This window comes from Somniosus microcephalus, chromosome 14, assembly GCF_052327205.1.
Source record: "Somniosus microcephalus isolate GS21.2 chromosome 14, FLI_Smic_1.0, whole genome shotgun sequence".
NCBI lineage: Eukaryota > Metazoa > Chordata > Chondrichthyes > Squaliformes > Somniosidae > Somniosus > Somniosus microcephalus.
Window position 1 is genome coordinate 3,701,959 of NC_141000.1, and position 21,856 is coordinate 3,723,814.

Consider the following 21,856-nt stretch of genomic DNA (forward strand, 5'->3'; position numbering starts at 1 on the left):
ATTGAGATTCTTTTCAGTAGAACAAATAAGGCTATGAAGAGATCTGATAAAAGTATGAGGGATTTTGATAAGGTAAATGGGGAAAAGTACTTCCACTGGTTGCTGAGTTGGAGCGTTAGTCTCACTGCTCTCAGTTCCAATCAGTCTCTGTGCCAGGTGGACTGCTCCATCAGTTACCTCTCCTCAACCCAGTCTCTGTGCCAGGTGGACGCCCCTTCCCGTTATGAATGGGGCTGGTGCAGGGAATTGTGCTACAGGACATTGCGAGATCCAGGGTAGAGATTCCGTTGACTGTCTCTTTTTTTTGGTTCTGGTGGAAGGGTACGAAACCAAAATGTTGACTCTCTGCCTCCGCACCGTTACTATTGGGGCGGTCCCAGCAGCAATTCTGCTAGATTCACAAAATCGTCCCTTATCTGTCCATTGAGGGAGCACAGGATTGGTTGCTGGTGTTACCATGCCATAGCTTTTCTTATTATTTTTATTCATTCTCGGGATGTGGGCATCGTTGGCAAGGCTGGCATTTATTGCCTATCCCTAGTTTCCCTGAGAAGATGGCCACAGGCCTTCTTCGTGAACCACTGGTAGCGGTTGATACAACGGGAGTGTCTTGCTAGACCATTTCAGCAGGCAGTCAAGTGTCAACTACATTGGTGTGCGACTGGAGTCACATATAGGCCAGGCCAAGTAAGGACAGCAGCTTTCCTTCCCTAAAGGTCATTAGTGAACCAGTTAGGGTTTACAACAATCCTAGAGCTTCACAGTCACTTCTACCGATACAGGATTTTATTCCCAGACTTTTTAAACTGAATTAAAATTCTCAAACTGCCATGGTGAGAATTGAGTTCATGTTCTCTGGATTATTACTCCAGTAATATAACCACTACACTTATATGCCTCTAATTGTATTCTTGTGTGCTAGTGTAATTTTTCTTTTGAAGGTTTGACACTGTGGTAAACCACTGTTTGTATTCCTGTTTGTCCTGTTTGTATTCCACTGTGTACATGCCTGGACATGCCTCGGCTGACTCCTCCCACAGGTCCTAGTATAAAGGTGACTGCTCCCCAGCCCTTAGTATCATGGACCGGTCGACCACGCGAGGCAGACCTCCATTCTGTTGTTAATAAAAGCCTTTGGTTACTCTTCTAACTCTCAGTCTTTTATGAGTAATTGATAGCGCATCAGACACCCAGTGCCAATACCATAGGCCCGGGAGTGCCCTGAAAATAAAGAATGGGCAGGTCAAATTAATTCACTGAATGTTTGATAACTCAACTGTCTAATCCAACCTACGTCTACAGAGAGACTGGGGACTTCATCCTAAATTCGACATCAAGGCGAGAGGTGCTGCATGTCCTTGGGCTTTATATGAGGCAGAAGTAGGTGATCAAATGCAGTGCTCCCTGTCTGTAATGTCATGAAGACATTTTCACATGCGCCGAGCTCGTGCTTTCCCCAGAACTCCTGTACCACATGAAGGATGCAGAATGAAGGGTGTACTGTAGAGTCATAACGACACAGAAGGAGGCCATTCGGCCCATCGAGTCCGTGCCGGCTCTGTGGAGCAACCCAGTCAGCCCCATTCCCCCGCTCTATCCCTGTAACCCTGCTAGTTTATTTCCCTCAAGTGCCTATCCAGTCTCCCCTTGAAAACATTGAGTGTCTCCGCTTCCACCACTTCCGTCGGCAGCGAGTTCCAGGTCCTCACCACTCGCTGCGTAAAAAAGTTTTTCCTCACACCCGCCCTGTATCTCTTGCCCAAAGCCTTAAATCTGTGTCTCCTAGTCCTTGTACCATCAACTAGTGGGAACAGCCTTTCCCCGTCTAGCCTATCCAAACCTGTCATAATCTTGTACACTTCAATCAAACCATCCCTCAACCTACAATAGCAAAATACTGTGGATGCTGGAAATCCAAAATAACAACAGAAAATGCTGGAAAAACTCAGCAGGCCAGGCAACATCCGTGGAGAGAGAAATAGAGTCAACGTTTCGGGTCAAAACCCTTCTACAGAACTTCAACCTCCTTTGCTCTAATGAAAACAAATCCAGCTTCTCCAACCTGTCCTTGTAGCTAAGATCCCCCATCCCCGGAAGCATTCTGGTAAATCTCCTCTGCACCGTCTGTAGCTCAAGTTCTAGCAAAGGGATATGTGTTTAATAGAGTCCCATAAACAGTGCAATACTCACATTATTTGCAAAGATCCGCAGGTCCAGAGCTACTACATACATAATTGGTAAAGCCCTAATAGTGACAAAATACAGACACATCAAAATTAAAAAACGCACTGCACCTAAAAATCAGTCAAGTGTTTCGGCCCTCTCACAGCCACGCACAGTCTCCAAGCTCCTAGATCTCTTTACCACAGCTGAGACTTACCAGTTCTCCTCTTTGTGAGCTTGGAAGGCCCTCAAGAACGATGTTTTGCAATTAAGGAAAAGTATTTATATTTTGTTTCATAACTTCAACAATCAGAGAACCAAACTGTAACTACTATTTTAAATACTAATCAACCTCCTGTGGCATTGCTCCAGCCCACAGTGTTGAACGGTTTTACCTCACGCTCCCACAGAGCACGATGGCAGTGCACCCTGAAAAGTGAACAGAAGCGGCAATACACAGCATGGAGATTCAAAAATAATGGAAAAACCGGGAACTTAAATTAAAATGACACGTTATTGTTTTTTGACACCATACAATTACAGCAGGAAAACCAAGCCCAAAGAATCCAACAACAGCAACTTGTATTTATACAGCGCTTTTAACAGTAAAATGTCCCCAAGGCGCTTCACAGGAGCACTAGCAAACAAAATCTGACACCGAGCCACTTAAGGAGATATTAGGACAGGTGGCCAAAAGCTTGGTCAAAGAGGTAAGTTTTAAGGAACGTCTTAAAGGAGGAGAGAGAGAGAGAGGTAGCGAGGCGGAGAGGTTTAGGGAGGGAATTCCAGAGCTTCGGGCCCAGGCAACTGAAGGCCGCCAATGGTGGAGTGATGAAAATCAGGGATATGCAGGAGGCCAGCATTGGAGGGGCGCAGAAATGTCGGAGGGTTGAGGGGCTGGAGGAGGTTACAGAGATAGGGAGCGGCGAGGCCATGGAGGGATTTGAAAACAATGATAAGAATTTTAAAATCGAGGCTTGCTGGACCGGGAGCCAACAAAGAGCACAGGGGTGATGGGCGAACGGGATTTGGTGCAAGTTAGGATACGGGCAGCAGAGCTTTGGATCAGCTCAAGTTTACAGCAGGTGGGAGCAATGCTCCCTGTCATTTTTTGTTTTGTGCCACGCAGCCCCTTTAACGGGCTATGCAGCCCATTCAAAAGTCTGCGCATCCGCGGGTTTTTCCCATTTAAAAGCTGGCTTGCCAGCTACACAGGACCCTTGGAGCGCTGCGCGACTGCACAGTTTAATAGGAGGCTGGCCAGGAAAGCGTTGGAATAGTCAAGACGACAAACATAAACAACATCCATTATGACCAAGTACAGGAAACTTTCTGGCATCCAGCACTGACGGGACCGAGCTGGTGCCGTTAGATCAAAACTGCCGTATAAACCAGCGGCAATGTTAAAACATACAGAGCTTTTCAGCTCCGTGTGAATCAACAAACCCTGTTGCTTAGCAACAGCTTCAAAACAGTCGGCTGCAGCTGCAAGCGTCTCTAGCTGAAGCTGTTGCTTAGCTACAGGCCTTGCAGAGCCTGACTGGGGAAAAAAAAGCAACAAGAAGTAAAAAAACTTATAGAAAACGGCTCCTGAATTTTGCCGGTAGATAGAGCTTTCCGGACTTTTAACCTCCGGTTAAACGAAAGTTTCCTGTACCAACAAAAGGATACTGATGCATATTACAGCAAAGCTAAGAGGCACCGGCGAGTTAATAAATTAGTGGTGCAGCAGGGATCACTGAATCAGGGGGGCACCAGCAAATAAATTAGTGCTGCAGCAGGTACACAAGTGAATTAAAAAGTCAATAGATCAATAGCTACCAACTAATAAAATGAAGTAGGCAGCAGTGGATTAATAAAATCACAGTGCAGTGGGCATACCAACAAATCAATAAATTAAGGAGCAGGCAGCACCAGCGAATTAATGAATTAAGGAGCAGCTTGAATTGGTGAATTAATGCCTTCTTCCTACCACTGCTTCCTGCCCTCATGGCCGCTAACTGCCTACTGCTGGTTTCACCAGCTGTTTCCTTTTCAAAGTACTATGAGTGATCATGTATTTACCAACACTAAAGGCAATACTGCACCTCTTTCAGTTAAGGTTTTAATTTGCTACGGCATTTAAAACAGTTAATACTATGTCATTGATTAATATGAGGTTATGAGCTTGTAAAGGTAAAGATTCCGCTTTAAAAATTCAGTATGTGGCTAAGTCACTGAACCACTCAGAAAGAAGAAGGGATGCAAATAAGTAGCGGAAGTAACTGTGGGGTCAAATGTCGCAGGGGTAGGGAATCACAGTAGGGTCTGAGGCCCAATGTGGTAGGCTCGACGGCAGCCAGTACATCACTAGGGAAAGCAAAAAGTGGGATAGGCAGACCTGAAATTGGGCAGTCGCCAGGTATATCGCCAGGTGGGATTCAGGCAAGCAGAGTCTGAAATTGGGAGGACGGTGGTATGGGAAGCCAGCAAATGGGCAAGGGGGGGGTCGCTGGTGCCCTGCTTACTGGGTGAAAAACACAGTAATTGGGTTTTAAATATCTGATAAATTGGTGAAACAAAAAACGACAAAAAGGGGGGGAAATGGATTTCAGAGTTGGGAGACTCGCATCACTGCACCAACTAGTAGCTACATCGTGACAGGCAACTACTTATATACAGGTTCCCAGTGTAAATGTTTACATAGGCAGTTTCAATGTTAAACATTCTCAGAAAAAGTGCAATTCAAAACTGTGATATAGAAAGTAATAGGATGCAAGGTCGGCAGACAGGAAGTGTGCAGACTTTTATTAATATACTAGTCATCTCCAGTGGCAATACACATGGGGAGTCAAGACTAAGTGTAATCCTCAGATGAAGCGGGGTTAGACGGTGGGAGATAATACGGCCAGTGCGCGCAGACGTAACTCAGTTATACACTGTTACATATTTCTATGTTCACATTTATAATGGAAATAACCTATGTACACTTGTCACACTGTAATTACATTGCAACATCTCCAGCAGGAAGGTGGTGTCATTAGTGTGACAAGTTTACATAGGTTATTTCCATTATAAATGTAGACATATGAATTTATAATGGAAAAGTTGACAGAAAGTACATGCAGTTATTATATGTAGATAGATTATATTATGAATAACAGAACTGCAAATATATACACTGATTTTGTACTGACAACATAGTTGCCAAATTATTTAAATATTGCTCATTAGTTAATCGTCCAAATTACTGTGAACAATCCCAGACAGTTACACACGAGAAACAGAGCCATTTACTCACAAGTACTCCCAGTCCTATGAAGGCTGCTGTTTTAGGGGAATTATGCACTATTATTACAATAGTTAGTGCAACAACATTTGTATCACACCATTAACATACAAAAATGCCCCAAAGTGCATCACAGAGTGATAACCATAAATAAATGGATTGATTCCAAGGCAAAGAAGATGATCTTAAATAGGGTGACCAATAACTTGGAGGGTACTTTTAACCTACTCCGCCCTGTGGGAAACTGAGGGGATTGGGTTGACGCCTGTTTTACACCCACCCGATTTTACTATCCAATAATGTCAATGGAGTAAAACTGGGCGGGTTTAAAACAGGCGCCTACCTCAATCCCATCTGTTTCCCGCCGAGTGAGTTAGGTTTAAATTCCCACTTGGGCAAAGAAGTGTTTTTTTAAGGAGAGTCTTAAAGGAGGAGAGGGCGGTGGAGAGTCTGAGAGAGCATTAGGGAGGGAATGACTGAGCAGGAGGTCTAGGCGGATGAAGGCATGACCGCCAATGGTGGGATGAAGGGGAGGGGGTATGGATACCCAAAAGGTCAAAGTCAGAGGAATGGCGAGTTCAGAAAGGGAAGAGTGGTGGGCCCGAGGAGATTGCAGCGACAGGGAGGGGCAAGTCTATGAAGGGATTTAAGTGCTAGGATGAGAATTTTATAAAAGCAAACTATTGCCGATGCAGTAGATCTGAAATAAAAACAGGAAAATTATGGAAACACTCAGCAGGTCAGGCAAGAGGAAAGTAGGATTAACATTTTAGGTCAATAATAAAAGTTCCTCGATGAGAATTTTAAATTGGAGACATTGCGGGATCATTGGTCAGCGAGGACAGGGGGGATGGGGTATAGGCAGCAGAGTGTTGGATGGGTTCAAATGTATGTAAGGCGGAGGGTGGGAGGTTGGCTAGGACAGCATTGGGATAGTTGAGTCTGGAGTGACAAAAGCATGGACGAGAGTTTCAGCAACAGATGGGCTGAGGTAGGGGTGCAGGCTGGAGATGTTACTGAGGTGGAAGTAGGCGGTCTTTGTGATGGAGTGAGATTGTGGTTGGAAGTTTAGCTCAGTTTCAAATAGGCCACCAAGGTGAAGAAAAGTCTGCTTCAGCCTGAGATAGTGACCAGGGAGGGGGATGGAACTGATGGCGAGGAAATAGAGTTTGTGGCTGAGACCAAAGACAATGATTTTGATCCTCCCAATGTTTAATTGGAGAAAATTGCGGCTCATTCAGGACTGGATGTCAGACAAGCAGTCCAACAGTAGAGGCAGTGGGGGGGTCGAGAGAGGTAGAGGTGGTGGAGAGGTAGAGTTGGGTGTTACCACCATACATGTGGAAGCTGACCCCATGTCAGCAGTTGATGTCGCCAAGGAACAGCATACGGATGAGGAAGAGGGGTCCAAGGACAGATTCTTGGGGGATTGCAGAGGTAATTGTGGGGATGGGAAGAGAAGCAATAGCTGCAGGAGCTCTGGCTACTATTGGATAGATAAGAGTAGAACCAAGCAAGGACTGTCCCACTGAGCTAGGCAACGGAGGAGAAGCGTTGGAGGGGGACGATGTGTTCAATCATGTCAAAGGCTGCAGAGAAGTTGAAGAGGATGAGGAGGGATAATGTACCAGTCATGGAGGATGTCATTTGTGATTTTGGTTAGGGCCGTTTCGCTGCTGCAGCAGGGACAGAAAACGGATTGGAGAAAATCAAACAGGACGTTGTATGAAAGATGGCCATGGATTTGGCAGGCAGCAACGTGCTTGAAGACTTGAGAGGCAAGGGAAAAAAGACTTGCATTTATATAGCGCCTTTCACGACCACCGGATGTCTCGAAGCGCTTTACAGCCAATGAAATACTTTTGGAGCGTAGTCACTGTTGTAATGTGGGAAACGCAGCAGCCAATTTGCGCACAGCAAGCTCCCACAAACAGCAATGTGATAATGACCAGATCATCTGTTTTTGTTATGTTGGGTCGGGGATAAATTGGCCAGGACACCTGGGAGAACTCCCCTGCTCTTCTTCGAAATAGTGCCGCAGGATCTTTTACATCCACCTGAGAGAGCAGACAGGGCCTCGGTTTAACATCTCATCCAAAAGACGGCACCTCTGACAGTACAGCACTCCCTCAGCACTGTACTGGAGTGTCAGCCTAGATTTATGTGGTCAAGTTTCTGGAGTGGGACTTGAACCCACAACCTTCTGACTCAGAGGCGATTGTGCTACTCACTGAGCCACAGTTGACACTTGAAGTTGAAGATGGGGCAGTAGTTTGCAAGGACAAAGGAGCCGAGGGTTTTTTTTGAGGAGGGGTTAATGATGGTGGTTTTGAAAGGAAGGGGGACAGTACCTGAAGAGAGGGAAGCTATTACTCTGTCAACTAGCATGGGGTCTAGGAAGGGAAGTTAGGTGGTTTAGTGGGAGCAGGAGGTGGATCTCATGGATGAGATGTGCTCGGAGAGAGTCTGAGGGGAGATAGTAGAGAAACTAGGCCAGGTGCGGGTTCAAGGCTAGGGCAGGGACCCCAGGGAGTACTCAAGTGGGAAAAAAATGCAAAAACATAACTCCAGATTTCCTTAAATCACGTTTGTAATTTTTCACTGTTCTTGTTTAGGAAGGATATTGTACCACGAACATTTGGTATTTGTATGCTTCTACAAAGTCATGATTCGCAACAGCAAGGGCACACCTGTAAAGGGAAAAAGAACAAGGTTACTCATTGCATTTTAATGTAAACCCAATAGCACCTGCTGACTTAGGTTCGATTATCTACCTTGCAGATTCTTCTTCATTGGTAGTGTCCTCCACATATCATTAGTATGACTTAGTTAATAATCTAACAGTAAGGGAACATTTATCTAATCTAATTAATATGATTGAACTCAATGTTAGGTTTGAAATGCAGAAACTTAACATTTACTAAGATTCTAGATTTTGGTACGGCTAACTTTAACGGGATGAGACCGAGGCTGACGGCAGAAAACTGGTCAAAACTGTTAGCAGGTAAAACTACAGATGGGAGGTCTTCAAAAAATAATTTAGCTTAATGCAGGACCAGTATATACCCCTAAGGAGCAAGAGTGCTACTTACCATATAAAACAGCCATGGTCGACAAAAGAGGTGAGCGATAACATAAAACTAAAGGAAAGAGCATACAAAAGTGCAAAGAATAGTGTAGATCCAGGGGACTGGGAAATATAAAGAACAGCAAAGGAAGGCAAGAAAGTAGGGGCTGCAAAAAGGAATACAAAAGAAACTTGCGAGGGATATCAAGATTAACACACAAAATGTTTTTACAATTATATTAGAAGAAAAAGTGTAGTCAAGGGTAATGTGGGTCCTATAAAAACAGAGGTGGGTAATATTGCAAATGAAAATAAGGAAATGGCAGACTTGTTGAATAATTACTTTGCTCAGTCTTCACAGTAGAGGATGAGGGTAATATACCTAATACTCTAGGGAAAGTAATAATGAATCAAGGACTGGAATTCACTAAAGTTGATGTAAGCAACAAAACAGTATTAGGAAAAATAATGGCACTAAAGACTGTAAAATTCCCAGGACCTGGTGGCTTCCACCCCAGGGTTTTAAAGAAATAGGTGAGGAAAGGAGCCAATGCAGGTAGATGGAGTTAGAAGACATGATCTCATTGAATGGCGGAACAGGCTCGAGGGGCTGAATGGCCTACTCCTGTTCCTATGTATGATCACAGTACCAATTGTGAACTGTGACAACATCACTTGAAGCTTTCCTGCCCATGTAACTTTCCCTCTCTAGCACCGTATCCAAGATATCACAGATACCATCAGTTCTTGGGGAAGAGCTGCAGTGACAACCTAGGGAATGTATGGCTGAAAAAAGAGAGCGAGAGAGAAAGAAAAAAAGGAACATATTGGATGGGGCCAGTTTGCTATGATTACCATTCACCGTTTCCAATTACTATTTACTGACCAAGGTCCAGAGGTGAATGTTTTCACCAATGCATTTTGCCACAAAGTACATGTGGATAGAGAACATCAAGGCGGCGGCTGCTTCCCTAAGATTGGGGCGGAAAGGGACTGCACCAAGTGAACAGAGTCCCTCACATGCAGTGGAGTGACCAGTTATACAGTGACATCGTAAATAATATGAGGCAGGGGAGTGCAGACAGGAAACGTTTTCGAAGAGAAAAAGAAGTTTTAAATAATAGATGTTAACAGCAAATAAACATGAAGGCTTCCTTTACCTTAAATGAGCTGCCACCATTTCATCGTAAGGGGGTTCCAGGATCTGCTGGCATCTCTCCTCTGGGTTTGGTAACTAGTTTCAAAGTAAAAAAACAGAAACATCACTTAGAGATATGCAGTTTCTGACACTGGTTCGAAGCAATAATCTTAACATTTTGTTTAAAATCAAGCAGGCCTAAGGAGTTAAATGAATTGTGCACAATATTGTGTTGTACTATATTGTAGACGCAATTACCAGATGCTTAAAGAGAAATTGCTATGGGATAAATTGAATTTATTACTGTTCTGGCGAAACAAAACTACAGCCGCGATTTCGCCTACCGAGGCGGGTCCGGTGCAACCGGGATCGGTGGCGGGGTGCAACCCTGCTGCTGGCTCCAGCCCGCTCTGTGAAATGAATTTTATGCTGATTGGCCACGTTAAGCCCGCCCAGCACATTTCCCAGCCAATCGAAGGAAGCAGGTCTGATGACGTTACTTGATGATGCGTCATCAGCTGGTTTCCTTAAAGGGACCATGCTCAAATTGATATGACAGTTCTGCTGTCAGTGTTCTACAGCATTGAGATGTTGCAAACACAGACAAGCACTGCTCAGAGGGGCACGGCTGCACCCAGGCTCTCCATATGCTTATGGAGGGAGTCACAGTACGCAGGGAGGTCCTTTTCCCTTCCCATGGGCGGAGATCAATGCAGACTGGTTGCACATTGCACAGGAGGACACAAGCAGGGATGTCGTCAGGAGGACCAGGCTGCAGTGGTGCAAATGTTTCAATGATCTCATTAGATCGCGAAACATTAGTTCAAAGCCATACTCAACCTTATCCTGCTGTGCCACTCATCTCATCCCCATCACTCTGCCTTCCCAACCCTACTCCTGCACATCCTTACTCACACCAACTTACCTTGCACCTCCACCCATCCCTCTCTATCTACATTATCACTTCCCCATCTCACTAGCCACCCCTCACACTCACCCTAGTGCAATCATACCAACTAACAACACACAAGGGTAGGCACTTGTGTGTTTTAGCCAATGTTCATGTGAAGTTTCTGTTAATGTGCTGTCAAACACTGAAATCTTTATTTTCAACACTTTGTGTTCTTGGACAGATTTGTGTGCACCTTTGGAAGTGGCTTAGTGAGTGGCAGTGAACGGTGAGACATAATGGTACCCTCACAATGGTGACGAGTGTGAAAGGAATGGCTTGGGAATTGTAGGGATGCTTGATGGTGTGGGGTGGTGCCAACCTGGTGCATCATGTGGCAGCCAGGATGTACAGCGTCAAGTGAAGTAAATCTGGCCATGGTGAGGCCATCCCTGGCATCCTGGGCAGCAGTGTGGTCGAGTGCTAATGCCCTGTGTCCTGAGCAGCACCAGCTGATTGCGGAGAAGGTTGGTATTGTGCCTGGTGCTGGTGTTGGGGCTGATCGTGGTGGGATTCTGAGGACCAAGGTGAGATTTTTTCCTAGGGCACCGATGCTGATGTAATAGATGGCAGGTGAGGTTGAGATGACAGAAGTGATCTGTCAATGGTGAGAGAGGTTGTTCCAATGAGGTGACACTGGATAGAGTTTGCTCCAAACTCTTGCAAGCTGCATAAAGCTCAATCTGTCTTCCAAATGCAGTAAGCAACAGCTTCTAACCTTGGAAAGTGAACACCTATGAAATGGGAGCTTTTATAGACCATTTGCAGCTGTCAAGTAAAGAACTCATCTCATGCTGACACAACATCCGACCTCCTTACCCGACGTGGTCCCGAGCAGCAAGGAAGCCGTTGGCGAGCTCTAAAAATCTAAAGGTAAGCTTAAAGTACTAATTAATTGCCTCTTATCAATCTCTCTGATGATCTAAATTGCCTCCCCCACCGCTCGGTGTCGCGTCTGTTTAGCGATGACAGACCCGATATCTGGGAGACTAGCGTGGCGGCAAGTTGACAGCGGATTCCCTACCCGCTATCAAAAAAAAAAATTCCCAGCCGACCCGCCAGCAAACGCACCCGCTGATCCCCCGAAAAATCCCCCTCCTACACTTCAGGAGAGATCAGAGAAACTCTTTTCATTAGAGCAAAGAAAGTTAAGAGGAGATTTGCTGGAGGTATTCAAAAATCTGAGGGGTTTTGATAAGGAAAATCTATTTCCACTGGGCAGATAGTTGGTCCCTAGAGGGCAGGAATTTAACATCACTACCGAAAGAATGAAAAGCGAGAGTTAGAAGGAAATGTTTATATTGTGGTAAAACCACCAAGGAACTCCTGTACAAGTGAATAACTGTCTTTAAAGCAATGTTACAGCACCTAGGTCCGTTTGCTGAGAGTAAACAAGCTTTCTGTAAAAACCCTGAAATAACGCGATGACGTCATCACGTTGGTCACGTGGTGCCCCGAGTGGCGGGAAACGTGACGACGTCATGACGTCAGAGGTGGGCGGTTCCAAGTTCAGTCCTCGTGGAACTAGCTACTGTACAGACCTGTTTGTGATTTCTCCTGCATATTTTGTTTTGTTCATCAGTTTAATTAAATTCGGTTAATTTACTGAACTGACTCGACCTCAGTGATTTAGATAGGAATCTGCAGATTCCTACAATATGCAGAGGGTTGTTAGGACATGGAATGCCCCACCAGAAACAGTAGCAGAAGCAGAGTCTATAATTGCTTTGAAGAGGGAAATGGATAAATATTTAAAAGAAAAATGTAAAAGGATACAGGGAAAGGGCTGGGGAAATGGACTATGTGAATAGCTCTTTTCAGAGAGCCAGCACAGACATGATGGGCCAAATCGCCTCCTTCTGTGCTATAAAATTCTATGATTCTATTCACATCATCTTACAAGGTCAACCAGTTTTTATTGTGTTTCCCTGCTGCCCTGGTGTGCTTCTCTTACTCTCCTGTATATACCTCACTCCCATTGTCACTGACGTAAGAAAACTACTAGGCACTTGGTCTAAGCGTTAAACAAAGCCTTAATCAACTGTTTTACAACATGGAGGTCTAGTTGTGTCCTTCACTAGTTCCTGTTAAGAATGTCCTGCGCAAGCTGGGCCCGTGCCCGAGTATTTATACTCTCCCTGGACAGCACCACCCGTAGGCCGCTCAGTATTATTTCATAAGTCTTTCTTTAATGAATGACTGATTCATGTCAGTCCCTACTACATAGGCTGTGCTTCCCCTCATCTTCCAATCGCTCATATTTCTCCTGAAGGGAGTAGGCTGGGACCGAGCATGAGGCCCAGTGTGAGTGGCGGTCAAGGTCTAGTAGTTGATGGACTTCCCTTCCACACCACCTACAGATCCCTTATTTTGGGGAACACTAATTTCCTTCCCCGCTGTTAATCTCTCTGTAACGCCCAATGCCCCTTCTCAACAGATGTTGATCCAGCTATTTTTAAAGGTGCCAACTGGCCATGAATTAACTCCCAAGGGTCTCAGACCTGAAACGTTAACTCTGTTTCTCTCTCCACGGATGCTGCCTGACCTGCTGAGTGTTTCCAGCATTTTCTGTTGTTATCCCAAGGAGCCTGTTCCACATTCGCTATCCTGTGGGGGGGGGGTAAAAAGCTTTTTCTGTTCCCTGAACTTGCTCAAGGTGTGTGCATTTTGTATCTGTGCCCTCTGCTCCCTTGTTCATTATTTACTTCTGCCTCATCAACACCTTTCATCACTTTGAACAGGGAAAGTAGTTATAGTTTAATCAACAACAATAACAACTTGCATTTATAAGAACATAAGAAATAGAAGCAGGAGTAGGCCATTCGGCCCTTCGAGCCTGCTCCGCCATTCATTAAGATCGTGGCTGATCTTTAAGCTCAAGTCCACTTTCCTGAACTATCCCCATATCCTTTGATTCCCTTAATATTCAAAAATCTATTGATCTCTGTCTTAAATATACTCAACGACTGAGCCTCCACAGCCCCCTGGGGTAGAGAATTCCAAAGATTCACCACCCTCTGAGTGAAGAAATTTTTCCTCATCTCAGTCCTAAATGGCCGACCCCTTATTCTGAGACTGTGACCCCTGGTTCGGGACTCCCCAGCCAGGGGAAAACATCCTCCCTGCATCTACCCTGTCAAGCCCTGTAAGAATTTTGGATATTTCAATGAGATCACCTCTCATTCTTCTAAACTCTAGAGAATATAGGCCTAGTCTACTCAATCTGTCCTCATAGGACAATCCCCCCATCCCAGGAACCAGTCTGGTGAACCTTCGTTGCACTCCCTCTATGGCAAATATATCCTTCCTTAAGTAAGGAGACCAAAACTGTACACAATACTCCAGGTGTGGTCTCACCAGGGCCCTATATAATTGCAGTAAGATGTCTTTACTCTTATACTCAAATCCTCTTGTAATAAAGGCCAACATACCATTTGCTTTCCTAATTGCTTGCTGTACCTGCATATTAACTTTCAGTGATTCATGTACAAGGACACCCAGGTCCCTCTGAACACCAACATTTCCCAATCTCTCACCATTTAAAAAATACTCTGCTTTTCTATTTTTCCTACCAAAGTAGCTAACTTCACATTTCTCCACATTATATTCTATTTGCCATGTTCTTGCCCACTCACTTAGCCTGTCTATATCCCCTTGAAGCCTCTTTGCATCCTCCTCACAACTTACATTCCCACCCAGCTTTGTATCATCAGCAAACTTGGATATATTACATTTGGTCCCCTCATCCAAATCATTGATATAGATTGTGAATAGCTGAGGCCCAAGCACTGATCCTTGCGGTACCCCACTAGTTACAGCCTGCCAACCCGAAAATGACCCATTTATTCCTACTCTGTTTTCTGTCCGTTAACCAATCCTCAATCCATGCTAGTATATTACCCCCAATCCCATGAGCCCTAATTTTGTTTAATAACTTCTTGTGTGGCACCTTATCGAATGCCTTCTGAAAATCCAAATACACCACATCCACTGGTTCCCCCTTATCTATTCTGCTAGTTACAAACTCAAAAAACTCTAATAGATTTGTCAAACACGATTTCCCTTTCATAAATCTGTGTTGACTCTGCCCAATCCTATTATTATTTTCTAAGTGCCCTGTTACCACGTCCTTAATAATAGATTCTAGCATTTGCCCTACTACTGATGTCAGGCTAACTGGTCTGTAGTTCCCCGTTTTCTCTCTCCCTCCTTTCTTAAATAGTGGGGTTACATTTGCCACCTTCCAATCCATGGGAACTGTTCTAGAATCTATGGAATTTTGGAAGTTGACAACCAATGTATCCACTATCTCTATAGCCAACTCTTTCAAAACCCTAGGATGTGGGTCACATGTCCAGGGGAATTATCGGCTTTCAGTCCCAATAATTTCTCCAATACTATTTTTTTACTAATACTAATTTCTTTCAGTTCCTCATTCTCACTAGGCCCTTGGTTCTCCACTATTTCCAGAATGTTTTTTGCGTCTTCTCCCGTGAAGACAGACACAAAGTATTTGTTTAATTTCTCTGCCATTTCCTTATTCCCCATTATAATTTCTCCTGTCTCAGCCTGTAAGGGACCCACATTTACTTTCACTAATCTTTTCCTTTTTATATACCTATAGAAGTTTTAGAGTCTGTTTTTACGTCTCTCGCTAGTTTACTCTCATATTCTATTTCCCCTTTCTTATCAATTTCTTGGTCCTCCTTTGCTGAATTCTAAAATCCCCCCCAATCTTCAGGCTTACTATTCTTTTTGGCAACATTATAGGCCTCTTCCTTTAATCTAATACTATCTTTAATTTCTCTTGTTAGCCACGGGTGGACCATTTTTCCTGTGGTGTTTTTGTTCCTTCAGGGAATGTATATTAGTTGCGAATTATGAATTATTTCTTTAAATGTTTGCCATTGCTTTTCTACTGTCATATCTTTAATGTAGTTTCCCAATCTACCTTAGCCAACTCACCTCTCATACCTACGTAGTTTGCTTTGTCATATATAATGTAGTAAAATGTCCCAAGGCGCTTCACAGGAGCGTTAGCAAACAAAACTTGATACCGAGCCACATAAGGAGATATTCGAGCAGATGACCAAAAGCTTGGTCAAAGAAGTAGTTTTAAGGAGTGTCTTAAAGGAGGAAAGCGCAGTAGAGAGGCAGAGGGGTTTAGGGAGGGAATTCCAGAGCTTAGGGCCTCGGCAGCTGAAGGTACGGCTACCAATGCTGGAGCGATTAAAAGCGGGGAAATGCAAGGGGCCGGAGTTGGAAGAGCGCAGGTATCTCAGAGGGATGTAGGGCTGGAGGAGATTACAGAGATCGGGAGGGGCGAGGCTATGGAGGGATTTGGAAACAAGGATGAGAATTGTAAAATCGAGGGGTTGCTCAACCGTGATCCAATGTAGGTCAGCGAGCTCAGGGGTGATGGGTGAATGGGACTTGGTGCCGGTTAGGATATGGGTAGCAGAGCTTTGGATGAGCTTAAGTTTATGGCGGGTGGAAGATGGGAGTCGGCCAGGAGTGCGTTGGAATAGTCGAGTCTAGAGGTAACACAGGCCTGGATTAAGGGTTTCCATGTAATCCCAAGTAATTCCATGGCAAAGCTACCAATTGTGATACAAATAATGCACTTTTTATAGATTATTAAATACGTTTAATATACTATAACAATTGTAACTTCTCCACTCTCAAATATCCTATCTCCACTACAACCATGTTCACTAAGGAAACACTATATCTTACCTGTAACCTACGGTTTGCAACATGAGGATGTTTAAATGACACAAATTCAGCACAGGAATCGCCATCTCTGCTGTCGATGAACTCCAAAACCTAGTAAAGCAAAAGTAGTGAAAGATATTAGAATACGAACAGTACATGTATATAGGAATTATACACAATTAATGAAACGTGTTAGAATACTAACAGTACATGTATATAGGGAGTGTACACAATTAATGAAAGATATTAGAATACTCACAGTACATGTATATAGGAAGTGTACACAATTATTGAAAGATATTAGAATACTAACAGTACATGTATATAGGAAGTGTACACAATTAATGAAAGATATTAGAATACTAACAGTACATGTATATAGGAAGTGTACACAATTAATGAAAGATATTAGAATACTAACAGTACATGTATATAGGAAGTGTACACAATTATTGAAAGATATTAGAATACTAACAGTACATGTATATAGGAAGTGTACACAATTAATGACAGATATTAGAATACTAACAGTACATGTATATAGGAAGTGTACACAATTAATGAAAGATATTAGAATACTAACAGTACATGTATATAGGAAGTGTACACAATTATTGAAAGATATTAGAATACTAACAGTACATGTATATAGGAAGTGTACACAATTAATGAAAGATATTAGAATACTAACAGTACATGTATATAGGAAGTGTACACAATTATTGAAAGATATTAGAATACTAACAATACATGTATATAGGAAGTGTACACAATTAATGAAAGATATTAGAATACTAACAGTATATGTATATAGGAAGTGTACACAATTAATGAAAGATATTAGAATACTAACTACATGTATATAGGAAGTGTACACAATTAATGAAAGATATTAGAATACTAACAGTACATGTATATAGGGAGTGTACACAATTAATGAAAGATATTAGAATACTAACAGTACATGTATATAGGAAGTGTACACAATTAATGAAAGATATTAGAATACTAACTACATGTATATAGGAAGTGTACACAATTATTGAAAGATATTAGAATACTAACAGTACATGTACATAGGAAGTGTACACAATTAATGACAGATATTAGAATACTAACAGTACATGTATATAGGAAGTGTACACAATTATTGAAAGATATTAGAATACTAACTACATGTATATAGGAAGTGTACACAATTAATGAAAGATATTAGAATACTAACAGTACATGTATATAGGAAGTGTACACAATTAATGAAAGATATTAGAATACTAACTACATGTATATAGGAAGTGTACACAATTATTGAAAGATATTAGAATACTAACAGTACATGTATATAGGAAGTGTACACAATTATTGAAAGATATTAGAATACTAACTACATGTATATAGGAAGTGTACACAATTAATGAAAGATATTAGAATACTAACAGTACATGTATATAGGAAGTGTACACAATTATTGAAAGATATTAGAATACTAACAGTACATGTATATAGGAAGTGTACACAATTAATGAAAGATATTAGAATACTAACAGTACATGTATATAGGAAGTGTACACAATTAATGAAAGATATTAGAATACTAACTACATGTATATAGGGAAGTGTACACAATTAATGAAAGATATTAGAATACTAACAGTACATGTATATAGGAAGTGTACACAATTAATGAAAGATATTAGAATACTAACAGTACATGTATATAGGGAGTGTACACAATTAATGACAGATGTTAAAATGCTAACCGTACATGTATATGCTCATTTAATTTCCCAACAAAAGTGAAGTCTGTGCAGCCTTAGCTCAGTGATTAGACCCATCTTTTGTTTCTTTACTTGTCCCATTACCATCTCCTTTTGCTTTGTACAATCATACCTTTTGTCTTGTAATCTCTCCTGCCTTCCATCCTATCACAGACCTTCCCTTTTATTCTTTCCTCCGCTTCCCCCTTTCCCTGCCCCTGCACTTGTTTAAAATCTGTTACATCTTTAACATCGACCTGAAACTTTAACTCTGTTTCTCTCTCCACAGATGCTGCCTGACCTGAGTATTTCCAACATTTTCTGTTTTTATTTCTTAGCTCTGTGACTGCTGCTTCACTTAAAACCTGTAAATTTGATGGTATTTATCTTTGTCAAAAGCTAGTCATAGAATTACCTGCTGTAAATACTGATTCACCGTGATTTGCGCCATTTGTGGCAGTGCGGAGTGTGATGGTTAACGGTTCCGACAGCCCCGAAGCAAAGGAGCATGAGATCACCTGAGGAGATGTAGAGAACAAAAAGTGAATGAAAGGGATTGCCATTATAATTCTGGGAATGCCAAATTTCTATCATATATACAGTATTTGTTATATTGATAGATAACATGCGTCACTTTTTTTTTAAATCATAAAATACTTGGAAGCCATTTGTATTCCCGAGTTTGCTATCCAGTTACTCGTATAGAGGCCACTCCAAGTTACTGATGTTATTTTGTGGGTGATGATTTGGGTCTCCTGGTAACTACAGGAAGATCACTGGTATTGGGGGGGGGGGGGGAGGGGGCACTGAGCAGAATTCAGTGTGTTCATCCGAGTACGTGTGCGCAGCTCTGCGTTACCCAGTCTCACAACGATAGGGACACTGAAAACAGAGGCCCTGGTGTCTTCTTAGTGTGATATAGAAACTGCAGTGACTTAAATCATTTTCTGTCCTATCTATTGCCATGTGCCTCCTCGCTCTACTGATTGTGCTGCTGCTAGTCAGTGTGTCTCTTCTGTGTCCCTGTAGTTCAGTGGGTGGGTTTTCAATTACACTGTGAATGCCAGGATCATGGTGCCTCCTTAGTGTTTGCTTACTTTTTCTCAAAAAAGAAACAGAGATAGCACACTAGAGAGTGCAGAAGAAGGTTTTCCCACTGATAGACCATGTGTCACTGATCCAGCCTTGATCCTGTAGAGGACCGTGTCACAGACACACTATTTTGGGCTGTGCCCAGTATAGGAGCAAGATCTGATGGTCTCAGACATTCCATCACTGGTTAGATTCAGGGCATCAGAGAAGGACCAAGCTCTCCACTTTCTACCAGCTAGGTTTGTCCCTGTGTGGATCAGATGCAATTGCCAAGCCAAGGGACAGTGTAGTGGGCTTTGGGGATGTTATGCACTGTGCTTATTGTACCCTGCAAAACAGCCTGCCTTTTGGTAACTATCTGTTGCTATCTGCCTCATCATCCAAAGAGAACGTTTTTTTCTCCAAATATGAGTATATATACACATTGTTTTTATACATTCCCTCCATTCCAGCCTGTTGCCAATCATTACTTACACACTTTTCCAATCAAAAGTGCCCACAGTGAAATTTTTAAATGACCAGATAAACGAGCAACTGTTGCAGTTGAAGGGCAAGAACCCATTTGTGGGGATTTATGGTGCAACCTTTTTGAATGTTGTGAACCCGACAAGCTCCTTCACGGTAGACCCCACCCACGGTTTTATATGGGGGCATTAAGGACTTGAGCATTTTTTTGGCTGTAGTCACAAGTAAAAGGATGTAGCATCGAAAGAAGCAGAGCTCTTCATCCAGACTCTCTACCCATCAAGCCTCGCTGCTGCTAAGGGGGCAGATGTTGATTTGCTTCACTCACTAAACCCTGGAACCTGTTCCTTCCAGGACACAAGCTCAACACACGCACTGACCTAACTCAAAGTGCAACCTGCAACATATAGGCAACCAATATTGGCCCAGAAATTTGGGTCTCCACGGGTGAGTACGCACGGGCCCGATGGAAGTGCCGGTTTCCTGCATGCACTGCGCATGTGCGGGAAACCGGCACTTCCGTTCCTCTGAAAGCAGGGGTTCAGAGGTCGAACGTGTGCGCGGGGGACTCTGCGTGTGCGCATTGAACTTACGTTTTTTTTTATTTTTACAGGTTTTTCCGTGAGGGTAAGTCTGCAGAAATTAGAAATTTAAAAAGCAGGCGTAAGGCCTGCTTTTTACAAGGTAAGTTGTGAATTAATTAAAATAAAAACATTTTTTCCCCACAGGTTTATTATTTTTAAATACTTTAAAGCAAGGTAAGTTTATTTTTAGCCCCGTTAGAATTATTTTTTTCAAAAATTTAAATTATTGTTTAAAATAGTTATTTCATGTAATTTATAGTTTATTTAAAAAATGTGATTTAAAAAATTTTTTTATTTGAAGGTTTAGTACTATTTTGGGGCCGTAGTATTTATAAGTCTTGACAGCTCTTCCTGTCAAGACTTATGAATGGAGCATTCCCTGCTCCGACTGGCTCCCCATGGCTCACGTGATCCCAGGGGATGCATCGCACTAACTGCGCCCCTGGGATACGCAAGCACAGCGCGCCGGCAGTTGGACCAGGCCCCGGGTCGGAATTCCACGGGGCCCTACAGCTCAACTGTCGGCGCGCAAGGCAAGTGCAGGTCGGGGGCTTGCACCCGCGGGAAGCCCCCGACCCGAATTTCTGGGCCATTATCGTTGTATCAAGTGATGACAGGATGGTAGAAGGCGAACTAGATGGACGTTGGTCTTTTTTCGTCTAGCAATTATGCTCTTATATAAAATCATTAAAACCATTAACTCCATGATTTCTGCCTTGCCATATATGAATGCTGTAAATGCCAGCACTGATTCCTTCCCTATATCATCCAATTTCTGGTCTTCAATAATCTTGATGTCCTCCATGCCCTATAACCAGGAAATTAAAATCTTTTTGCTTTCAATTCTTCAAACAGCTTCTTCATGTCTCTTGCAAGTCTAACCAACAGCTACCACCTCTTACCATCAATGGTTCCACCCTTGCCCTTTCTGCACCTATCACCATTCTTGGCCTCGTCATCTCCTCCTTTGGCTTACATAGAAACATAGAAGATAGGAGCAGGAGTCGGCCATTCGGCCCCTCAAGCCTGCTCCGCCTGTCAATGCGATCATGGCTGATCATCCAAATTCAGTACCCTGTCCCTGCTTTCTCCCCATATCCCTTGATCCCTTTAGCCTTAAGAAATATATCTAACTCCTTCTTGAATATATTTGCTGCCAAAATCGTGGCGATGATTTCTTTGTGAAGTTCTACTCTTCTACACCCTCTCTAAAGGACTTAACGTCCTTCTTAAAGTGTGGTGCCCAGAATTGAACACTCCAACTGAGGCCTAACCAGTGATTTATAAATATTTAGCATAACTTCCTTGCTGTTATACTCTATTCCTCTATTAATAAAAAAGCACACGGGATCCTTGGTTTTAACAGCCTTCTCAACTTGTCCTGCCGCCTTCAAAGACTTGTGTACATTCACCCCCAGGTCTCTCTGTTCCTGCACCCCCTTTAAAATTGTACCCTTTAGTTTATATTGCCTCTCATTCTTCCTACTAAAACATATCACTTCACAGCATTACATTTCATCTGCCATGTGTCTGCCCATTTCACCAGTCTGTCTGTGTCCTGAAGTCTGTTACTATCCTCCTCATTGTTTACTATATTTCCAAGTTTCATGTCATCTGCAAACTTTGAAATTAAGCCCTGTATACCCAAGTCCAGGTCA

General features: G+C 42.9%; 1 protein-coding gene across 3 annotated transcripts in view; it reads right to left on the bottom strand.

Moving 5' to 3' along the window:
- The window catches only part of pcid2 (PCI domain containing 2), a 54,162-nt gene that overhangs the window by 24,650 nt on the left and 7,656 nt on the right, over window positions 1–21,856 (bottom strand). For all 3 annotated transcript variants that reach the window (XM_086006143.1, XM_086006145.1, XM_086006144.1), the window contains exons 2-7: window positions 18,473–18,575; window positions 16,322–16,411; window positions 9,659–9,732; window positions 8,054–8,121; window positions 2,381–2,420; window positions 2,191–2,245 (exon numbers count right to left, since the gene is read on the bottom strand). In XM_086006143.1, the coding sequence (XP_085862269.1) occupies window positions 2,191–2,245; window positions 2,381–2,420; window positions 8,054–8,121; window positions 9,659–9,732; window positions 16,322–16,411; window positions 18,473–18,508 (363 nt within the window). In that variant the 5' untranslated portion in view covers window positions 18,509–18,575. The remainder of the gene's footprint in view (window positions 1–2,190; window positions 2,246–2,380; window positions 2,421–8,053; window positions 8,122–9,658; window positions 9,733–16,321; window positions 16,412–18,472; window positions 18,576–21,856) is intronic.